The sequence below is a fragment of the Podarcis vaucheri genome, assembly GCF_965113315.1.
Source record: "Podarcis vaucheri genome assembly, chromosome: 3".
NCBI classification, from domain to species: Eukaryota; Metazoa; Chordata; class Lepidosauria; order Squamata; family Lacertidae; genus Podarcis; species Podarcis vaucheri.
The window spans coordinates 82,919,001-82,929,877 of record NC_138761.1 but is presented as its reverse complement, the minus strand read 5'-3'; the positions used below and the strand labels follow the sequence as shown (position 1 = coordinate 82,929,877).

General features: G+C 38.6%; 1 protein-coding gene across 2 annotated transcripts; it reads right to left on the bottom strand.

Moving 5' to 3' along the window:
* Positions 1-1,215: 1,215 nt before the first annotated feature.
* Positions 1,216-9,388, bottom strand: CGA (glycoprotein hormones, alpha polypeptide). 2 transcript variants are annotated; one of them, XM_082216926.1, is made up of 6 exons: positions 9,181-9,388; positions 7,761-7,798; positions 7,171-7,233; positions 4,699-4,805; positions 2,652-2,842; positions 1,216-1,841 (listed from the first exon to the last, which is right to left on the bottom strand). In XM_082216926.1, exons 1-6 carry the CDS (start codon positions 9,208-9,210, stop codon positions 1,758-1,760), a joined length of 513 nt encoding a protein of 170 aa, XP_082073052.1. In that variant the 5' UTR covers positions 9,211-9,388; the 3' UTR covers positions 1,216-1,757. The 2 variants fall into 2 exon arrangements, with proteins under 2 accessions (XP_082073052.1, XP_082073053.1); XM_082216927.1 differs by lacking the exon at positions 7,171-7,233 and having other exon boundaries at positions 9,181-9,376.
* Between the last annotated feature and the right edge of the window lie 1,489 nt (positions 9,389-10,877).

Genomic DNA, 10,877 nt, shown 5'->3' with positions numbered 1-10,877 from the left:
AGCCAGATGGGCGGGGTATAAATAATAAATTATTACTATATTATTATTATATAAATAGGTACGGATGTGGCAGGAAGGTAAACAGGGTTTCCTTGCGCTCTGGTTTCTGTCACGGTGTTCCGTTGCACCAGAAGTGGTTTAGTCAGGCTGGCCACATGACCTGGAAAGCTGTCTGTGGACAAACGCCGGCTCCCTCAGACTGAAAGCGAGATAAGCACCGCAAGCTCATAGTCGCCTTTGACTGGACTTAACCATCCAGGGGTCCTTTACCTTTACCTTTTTAAGAGGGATTATATAATATCACTTTCTCACACACATTTTATCACACTGTATATTTCAATGCAATGGAAGCAGTAATGTGTGGTGTTAGTTTTTCCCCATCTCTGTGCTTTTGTGGAAGCTTTATATCTTATACCCCAGGATTATGTTAAGAGAACAACAGGTTTGAATTTACAGCTACCTCTGCTGACCCAGTGTTTCAGTGTAGCAAGATGTAGTATGTGACAGGGGAGTTCTTAAATAGATCCCAGAATATAGCAGGACTGTTTGGGTAGCAAAGTCCATTATTTATTTTTATTATTTTATTATTTATTAAATTTCCATGCCACCCTCCATAACGTAGTAACAAACAAAAACCATACCCTTCACCCCATTTAAAAAGGCCATAGCCTAGGAGAAGAATGTCTTTGCCTGATGCCCGAAGATATCTAACGAATGTGCCAGGCGAGCCTCCCTGGAGACAGCACTCCACAAGATGGGAGCTACTGCAGAAAAGGCCCTTTGTGTTGCTTCCTTCTAGGCCTTTCACGGAGGAGGAACACGAAGAAGAGCCTCAGACGATGATCACAGGGTCTGGGTCAGTTTGTTATAGGATACTGGAGGAGTGTCAAACATAATGTCCTGCAGTGCTATCATACCCTCAGGCTCCCTATAATTTCCCATGGAACCCCTACATCACTCATGGCAATTTGAAAACTGCTGAGGCCAATGGTTTTCCTAAGTCAGATGTGTTGGCATATGGGAATGTAACACAGGTATTTGCTGAGGATGGGTTTTGGCACTCTGGTCCATTTGAGATTTCCCTAGAGTCTTATTGTAGCATGAACTTTCATATACAACAACCTACTTTGTCAGGTGTAAGGTTCAAGCATCTGTTGAAAATATAAAATGTTTCTGAAATGGCAATACCCATACCCAAATTCAAAGTATAATTGGTTATAAGAGAAACTTGAAAATTATTATGAAGCTTCTTTTCAATTGACATATTTTCATGTGGTGAGAATCATTCTTTTCTATGTCTAGCACTGAAACAATGTTATTCAGTTCTTCAACAGGGGAAGAAGATAATCCACAAGTCGTAATATATTTAACTGGCTTATTTTTAAAAGAAAAGAATGCAACATATTTCTCCACAGATGGAGTGAGAATTTATTTCAAATTAGTATAGCATCCTTTTTCTCGGAGAAGACAGTTATACAGCAATTCACACCTTACGTACAAAATAAACAAGACTTTGGTTGTCATGCAAAATTCTATATTTGGTTTCTAAGAGAAATAATGAAACATATTTGTCATTTTCACTCAATGTGTGATGAAGTAAAGAGAAAACATAACAGCAGGGAATATATCATAGTAGGTAAGCTCAAAGCTTCCTTTTTTTCAATCAGAAAAGTTATGATCTTATACATGCAAATAATGCAAATAATGCAAATAAAATAAAATCATTCGTTGTCATCGGCGGTCCATTCAAGAAGGTCTTAAGATTTATGATAGTAGCAAGTACTGCAGTGACAATCGGTGTGATTCTCGATCTTTGTGTGTTCATGATTTGGAATGGGAGCCTGGATAAAAGAAAATAAAAGAAAAAATAGAATTATACTTTCATTCATTGCAAAAATCAGACCCTTTTTGCAAAGAACACCTTAAAGCTTTATTTTCTCACTTAAAATAAAAGCTATGTGTTTATTATGCAATTTCTTCTTCTATATTGCGATTTGTTGTAGTGAAGTTTATGGTACTGTTTTAATTGTACACCATTTTGATACTTTCTCTATATATATACATATATGAATAAATGTAAATAAAGAAACACTGAGAATTGTTATCTAGACTCACTCTGCTATCATTTTCATTGGCAGTTATAAGTAGATAGAATCCTAAGAAACACCCCGCCCCCAAATGCAATTAGTTCCATATGCTCAAAAAAGATTTTTCACTAGCATTTCTTGAACATCAGCTGCTCATCTACAGGGCAACTACGTTGTAATGTAGTTGCAACACATCACTAACTTAACCTTTGCAGAAATGAGGTTGAGGGTACATTCAAAAGCCAGCTACAAGATAGTGTGAGGAATTTTCCTGTTCACCCACCCTTAATCTGGTTTGAATGTTGTGATACATATATTGCTCACTTGAATTATACAAGAGTTCAAAGTCAATACCAATAGATCTGATATTGCTATATAAGGGTTGGAGCCATCTGGATTTATAAGAGACCTTAAGTAAGTCAGAGAGCAGACTGTGGACTTAGAAGAATGGAGTTGCAGCTTTCAGGCACCATCTTCAAGCATGCCTGAGGATTCCAATATTATTCCAGGGTGGAAGGGTAACAAACACATATTGCATAGGTAGGTGTTTAGTAGCCTCATTACCTGTTTGAAGGCTCTTGCCACACAGCATGTTGCTTCTGATGTGATGTTCTTTGGGACCGGCATTGTCTTCTTAGATCTCATGGGAGTGGGATAAGCCCTTGAGAAACAGCATCCTGCACACTGATAAATAGGTCGCCCATTGAACAGCTCCGTCATGCGTGCGTTCAAGATCAGTTTACATTCAGGGCAGCCTTTCAGATACACAGAAAAGAATATATTTAGATATTAGTGCTGTTCTTGGTTCTACTTGTACTTCACATTGCAACATACGACGGGCTGGGCTGCATTCCAATCCTGAGCTGAACTGGTAGGATGGGCTTCTCATTGTGCGCCATCAATTCATGAATGGCTAAATTCACATCTAACTTTGAAGACAAAATGGTCTACAGCAATACATGGGAGCCTTCCAGATATTGATTGGACCACAATTCCCATAATCTCTTACCATCGGCCATGGTGGATGGGGCTGATGGGAACTGGATCCCAACAAGTCCTCCAGGCCCTAGTCTACAGGAAATAAGATAAACTTTCTGATCTGATCTTGGCCCTCTTTCTATCAAATGTTTTGGAATTAGCTAAGGCTTACTTAAACTGGTCACCTCCTCAAGATCCAAAGGAAACCCCCTCCCCACTTCTTTCCTTAAAAAAAATAATCCAGTATGGTGCCATTAGCTTAAATGACTATATGGGCCAAAATGTAGCTAAGGGAAAAACTGTGAAATATTCACTGGGAGCTACTAACAAGGTACTCTGAAGTGGGGTTTTCAAGACAGAACATGCAATTTCACTCCTTGAACACGCAGCACATTTTCAGAAAAAGAAATGCCAGTTGAAAGAATTTGTCACATACAGGGCACCAAAAACACTAAGGTATTCAAAATCACAAGTCAAGCGGGTAATTAAATGCATGTTTGTGAATATGGCAGAAAATAGAGGTCATCTGTTAATCAGATTATTAACAAGTAACGTAGCAAATCATCTTTTGATGTTAGGGAAGCTTAAACAGCTGCAGCTCTTCATTTCCCACATTTGGAGATGCTGACAGATAATACTGCTTTAAAAACAACTCAATCAAAAATATTATGTGGAAAGCCCCCAATCAAAAAAACACTGTTAGTGTTAAAGTAAATTAGTTAATGCCATATCCATTCATTTTTCATCTTTTTAAAAAAATTAATTTGCATTAATTGCAATGCATATTGTTATTTTTTGTGGAAAATATTAATAAAATTTATTTTTAAAAAAAGAAAGAAAAATATAGAAAAGAAAGCATACACATGTACTAGCAGAAAGCTTTCATTAGTTTTAAAAAAATGATTTCTTATGATTATGGGGAGAAATATAATGCCTTTCTTGTGAATGAGATTAAAAGTGCTACCTATCCAATAATCTGCAGTATGAAATGGTTAACATTTACTTTCAGGGGTGTAATGTACAAAGTGCTATTCAGTCAGAAGATTCTAGAAGTGGCACACAGCCCTATCTTTTGCACATTTACTCAGTATAGGTAAGTATACTGAGTAAGTACAGTGGTACCTCGGGTTAAGAACTTAATTGGTTCTGGAGGTCCGTTCTTAACCTGAAACTGTTCTTAACCTGAGGTGCCACTTCCACTAATGGAGCCTCCCACTGCTGCCACCGCACGATTTCTGTTCTCATCCTGAGGTGAAGTTCTTAACCTGAGGTACTATTTCTGAGTTAGCGGAGTCTGTAACCTGAAGCGTCTGTAACCCAAGGTACCACTGTATAGGTAAGTATATGTAAGTATTCCTCTTTGTAAAGCTTTAAATGCAATGATGCAATCCAGCAAGCTGCTAAATAGTTTTAACAAGAGAGAGAGAAAAGATTTTGCAACTTCTGTTAAAGTGTGGCGAAGAGGACCACTTCCATTACACTTCTCTTTTCTTTCTTATTTCACAATTTCCCATGCCAGGAAATGTCATTTCTGTTCATGGTGCACAGATGATGGGAGCTTAACTGGTAAGTTTTATTTATCCAAATCACTGTCTGCTTAAAAAATAATAATCCAATATTTAATGTATCTCACCTGGAGCGATGAACTCTCGCTCCGGCACTGAATGTAGAATACTCAGTGACACAGACAATATGGCAAAAGCAACAGCTGCATACTTCCCAAAGAACACCATGGCCCTCCTGCAAAAGAGAGAAAAACAAAGGATTTCCCTTCTAGTCGTAAGCATATTTATTTGGAAATACATCCTGTTGATTCCAGTTGAAAGTAGCTTAGGAACACAGGTTTCATCGTATTCTTAAATTCTACCTATGGAGAAGGCGCAGAGCTGTAGGACTGTTGGTGGTGCTGCAGCCTCAAGAGACTAGTGACTTATTTGGATTCTGGTCTCTGAATGTAATATGGGATAAGAGTGTGGTTAGCATCTTGAATTTACCATGCAGTTTTAACATACATGCTAAGTGAGTACAGATGCATAAACAATGCTGTCACTTGGGTCAAAAGTTTGGGGTCTTTGTAGAATAAGGATAAGATGCCTTTCAGATGTTGTTGGATCTCAGCTCAAATCGGTCCCAGTCAGCTTGTTGAATGTTCGGGGAGTTACAGAGCAACTGCGTCTGAAACTAAGTAGAACACCTATGAGTTCAGAAGTGGCTGTTTTGTGAGCTAGCCACTCCTGAACTAGAGGGTGTTTTACTAAGGCATTCCACATGGCTTGACTTACATGTTAGCCAAAACATCCTATTGGCTCAGATAGACTAAATGTTTTATAGGACTGATGTTGTTGCATAAGTTATCTGAGCGGTTTCCAGTGACATATGAGAGCTATGTCCACAAGTGGTGGTTGTTGCTTTTTAAAAAAAATATTGTACACATCATGGTTGTGGACCAAGAGCCAAACAGCTATCTCAGACAGATGCAGCACAGAGAATACGTATGCCTCTCACTTCTTATGAGGAATACCTTGCGTAAACTTAACATATAGGCACGTGCCCAGTATCTCAGAAACACATGAAGTGATGCTAAGCAATAGTTAAATTTAACATTTTCCCCTGTCCATGGGAATACTTTGGTGTAAGCCTCTAGACTGAGTAAAATATCTAAAAATATGGTATCACTCTCCAGTAGATCAGGAACAAGCTACAATCTAGCATCCTGCTCATGAATGCTCCCTGCAAAATCTACCAAAATATTTAGCTAGGATCCAAAAACCCACAAAAGCCCGAATGGGAAAATGCTCAGCACACACACATGCCACAAAAAAGGTATGGGAGCCAGATCTTCAGAGAAAAAAGTGTCAACAATTATCACTAGGTACATGAGACAACCAGACATAAACTTTTCCATGCATCTTTATGAGAATCACACTTCCTAACTGTAAAAGCACTATGCTGGAGCTGGCCCTAAGCAACTTATAAGAGAGTATTTTTATTCATATTTATTCTAAACAGAAAACAAATAACAGAAAAACTACATTCCAGAAATAACAATGCAACACAAAAAATGCAATTTCTAGTAAATTGGCATTTAAAAGGAGAGGACTTCCTTAGGCTGCAGTCCTAAGAACACTTAACATGGAGTAAGACGCACTGAACACAATGGGTTTTCTGACTAGACTTGTGCAGGGTTGCACTGCAAGCCTTTGCAGAAATAATCCAGGAAAAAAATGTATTAAGGTAATAGCCATTTTTCTCCCTTAATTCTATAAATGTAGTATAGGGATGGAGGACAATTTTATTAAGTTTACATTTAAAGCTGAATTTACCAGATTCACACTTTTTGAAACAATATGAGAACTAAAACATAGCCATCCTTTGAAATCCGTACGTACTTAAAATTTTCAAGGCAGTTTTCCCAACAAACCAATGTTTACCAAAAATGCATATTTTAGGTAGAAGGGTGCATAAAAATAAATATATTAGTGGAAATAATATACAAAAATACATATACCAATAGAAATTGCTTGCAAAGATGTGCGCATTAGTCAAAATGACATAAAAATTGTTTATCAGGAAAAAGTCACACTAAAGTGCTTAAGAATTCTAATGTGGATTTTTTTAAAAGAAAAATTGCTACAGGAATATGGAGAATCCAATTTAAGATTGTGAAAAATGAGAAATTAGCAGTATCAGAGATCTAAACGGGATAATTTTGAGAAAGTATATGTATTGCTCTCTTAGCTAAATACTCACTAGTCGAGCCATTTCCAACACGATATGTAAGTAACACAAGCTGGTGTTGTTTTTACCCTGTCACATAGTTGCAACCAATGCCCAACCTGTTTGATGCGTAAGTTTGTTGCATTCACACTTTACAAGTTTAGATGTAAAATATAATGTGCGAAGTAGCCCAAGGGGATTGTTACTTATTAGCCACTATCCATCCAAAGTTGCTTTTTCTGATCTCTTTCCCTGATCCAGAGAACTATGGCTTGTATCAAAAGAACTTCAGGTACAACAGAGCTTTCTCACTCAGTTCCCATTGCAGCCTTTTGCCCCTCACCAAAAAACTAACAGAAACCCCGCTCCTGAAAACCAGGGGATTCACCAGACAAAGAAAGCATGAGAAGACTGCATGGCCACTGATGTACTCAGGCTTATGTGGCATAAGCTGCGCAAGAGAATCAAAATGAAAAGCTTCATGTGGCTCCACTTGCATTATGCCTATCCCTGGAGAGAGTTCTCCCTAACAACAACACTCTCAAAACAGTAACATGTTATACCCCTGCAACAGCAAACACAACATTTGGTGCTTTGGGTTTTTTTTTAAAGCAAGACTTTTCAGCTTCAGGTTTTTATCTAAACCATGCTCCCATTTCAAAGACTGAGATACATTGCACACAAAGAGCTGATCACCATTTGGCTGACACATTTTTGTGTCTTCATCAAATGATCCCAACGCATCAAATGATCCCAACGCATCTCGCAAAACAACCCTTATCCATGTTACTCACAAGTAAGCACTACTGAGTTCTGTGGAGTTTACCCCCAAGTAAGTGGATATAGGATTGCAGCCTCAGTCTATGAAGAGAATCACAGTACTTGGTCTTTTTACAAAGAGTCTGCTTTAAAGAAAAGAGATTATATTAGATTTCATATTAACAAACATATCTAAACCATTTTAACAAATAACATTACCCTTCTTCTTTCCCAGCTGAGGACAGTTGATTAAGGGTCTGAAAAAAATAGGGTTAGGAAACTTAGCGGCAGCTTGTCTTTCGACACTGAGACGGAATATACCCTGTGTTTTTCTTTTATACTAGGAAATTCAGTCATATCTCCCACCTAGATCTAAGCCAATGGATCAACTGTGATGTTTCCTCATTGGCCAACTATTGCTTGATGTAATTACTATTCCGCCATACTGATGTTATCTCGTCCTTGACTCTTAAAGAGATCACTTCCTGCATTGTAATATTAAAGAAAGGTCAGATGGTGGGCACAAAAATCAACAATGTTTACCATTTAGTTTTCTCTTGCATTGTCAACCACAGTTTACTGCCATTTTCAGTAATTGCAGCCATTAAAAAAAGAACAACAAGGACAACAGTGACTTCACCAGATTTCCTACCAGCTTCTAAAATGGCACAGGGGAGAATGTTCATTCCCTGTACAGTGGTACCTCGGGTTACATACGCTTCAGGTTACAGATGCTTCAGGTTACAGACTCTGCTAACCCAGAAATAGTACCACGGGTTAAGAACTTTGCTTCAGGATGAGAACAGAAATCGCACGGTGGGGGCGCAGTAGCAGCTGGAGGCCCCATTAGCTAAAGTGGTCTTCAGGTTAAGAACAGTTTCAGGTTAAGAGTGGACCTACAGAACGAATTAAATACTTAACCCGAGGTACCACTGTAGTCTCTTTCCCCTTTGCAACATTATATTAAGAGCTGAAAACTAGAAAATAACATTTAAAAATTTAACAATGGACCTGCAGTATCTTGATAAATAATAGAACCAAGGAATTGGAGGGAAGTCAATTTGTTTTGTTTTGTTTTTACATTGTTGTGGTTGTTTTTTATTTTTGTTATTTTTGGAAAAATCAATAAAATGTTATAAAAAAAGAAAAAGAAAACTAGAAAAATAACAAAATACAGTGGACACTTGGGTTGCGAACGTGATCCATGTGCGATGCACGTTTGCAACTTGCAGCGTTTGCAACCCACGTCTGTGCATGGGCGGGTTGCGATTTGGCACTTCTGCACATGCGCAAAGCGTGATTTAGCACTTCTGCGCATATGCAACTGCCGAAACCCGGAAGTAACCCATTCCGGTACTTCCTGGTTTTGGCAGTCTGCAACCCGAAAAAACGCAACCGGAAGCGGCTATAACCCGAGGTATCACTGTAGGAGGGAATAGCTCAGTTGGTTAGAGCACGGTGCTGATAACCTAGCCCAGGCTGTGATTCGATCTCCATGTGAGCCACTTGCATATTTCTGCATTGCAGTGGTTTGGACTAGGTGACTCTCAGGGTCCCTCTCAACTCTCCAATTGTATGATTTTATGATGCTAAAATGATGAAAAATAATGCAGTTTCAAACCATCCTTTTTGCACTCACCCTGTTTGATTCATATTGCAACATTTTCATTTCATATTCATTTCATTCATGGAATGGCTGGTGGTCCAGAGGTTGTCTCTGACAGAAGGGAAGGGGAAGCAATTATCACCAATTCCTCCTTCCCCCTACAGCATCCTCCATCACCTCTCACATTGTTGCAGAGTCATCAAATGGAGCTGCAGGAGGGAACTGCCTTTCCTCACTTCTGTGGATGGGAGATTACGGCATATGAGTGGAAAGCTACACACAGGGTTCAAGCCACTATTTCTTTGAAAGCATTATTCAAGTACGGTAAATTATTCAGACCTATTTATATTTAGTACATAGTTCTACACATGTGCACACGAGTCCCACAGATTTTTGTGTCAGGCTGTGTCATGTCTCTAGCCTCAATCTCCCCATCTCCATCTCAGAAGGGGAAGAGGTATTGCCCAGGGATCCTTCAGCCCACACTCCAGAACCTTCCAAACCTGAGGGCTTGACTTTACCTGACACCTAGAATCATAGAATCATAGAGTTGGAAGAGACCACAAGGGCCATCGAGTCCAACCCCCTGCCAAGCAGGAAACAGAAGACCCACACATGGAGACCTCACCATAGTTTCCAGTGGTTGCAGGTTCAGGCAATTGGCCTTTAGGAAACACAGTTTTTTCTGAATGGGTGAGGTTAACAGCAGGTGAAAATCATGGCATCTTGAAAAGGTCACAGCAGGCTGCAGAAACAATAGCTCTCTTTGGGTGAGTTCCAACTAATGTTTGCCTTTGTGATCTGTCCAGGGTCCTGGCAAAAGATACTGCCTTGCCTTTTGTGATCCACCATAGCTTACCATAATTCCATTTGCTCCTCTAGTAATTGCCACTTCTACAAACCAGCCCCCCCTTGGGGCCTTGAGGCCACAACAGGTTGCAACGTAAGGCAACTTTTAAAAAAATAAAGTGCCAGGTAGCATGATAGCACTATTGCAGGGAAGCATATTTTCTGTAGGTTACAATAGACCTGTATTTGAAGATAATTTCAGACCATATGGAATTCTTATACAAAATGTGCATTATATTAAAGACAGATGTTTGTGTTAAAATAAATTTTAGTAAGTATTAGAATAATTGAGTGAAGCATTAAGCACTTTTATATTCCGTTTATTTCAGTGAGAGTTAAATGCATGCTCAATTTTCCATCTTTAAAAATCAAATCAAAGTGCTAAACTTTGCGTGAAGTGCACCTAATGGTTATACTCGCAACATTATGTTACTCCCTTTGCTAGAATAACTTAATTTTAGAATCACTTATTATTTTCCCCATTTCATTCTAAAAATCCACTTGTGAATCAGAAATGTTATTATGCATCTAGCTTTTCATTTGCACTCCAAGTAATTTTGTTTTTCCCTGTTCAATGTATGTAATACCCCATTCAAATCAATATTCTCGTAACAGCAACTATACCTGTAGTTTGCAATCATTGATGGAACAGCAGGGGAGTTCAATTCCCTCTCAAGGCTTCCAGCTACCAATATTAATTAGGTGGAAAATACAAGGAAATATATCTGTGAACAAACAATGCTGCAGTAAAAATGCCAGGGCAGGGACCATTTTTATGTACCTTGTATAGTTTTATGTTTTTACTGGTGAAAGAAGATCTACTCAATAAAGGCCAAATAAAAGACATATGTGGATAAAGAAATAATATTACAAGGCAGAGT

Excerpts from the sequence above, each read along its gene's own strand:
- CGA (XM_082216926.1), bottom strand. The coding sequence starts at position 9,210 with ATGAAAATGTTGCAATATGAATCAAACAGG. Across the intron at positions 4,806-7,170 it reads TCTCATGCTTTCTTTGTCTG|GAGGGCCATGGTGTTCTTTG; the intron begins GTGAATCCCCTG and ends TCTCTTTTGCAG. Across the intron at positions 1,842-2,651 it reads TGGCAAGAGCCTTCAAACAG|GCTCCCATTCCAAATCATGA; the intron begins GTAATGAGGCTA and ends TCTTTTATCCAG.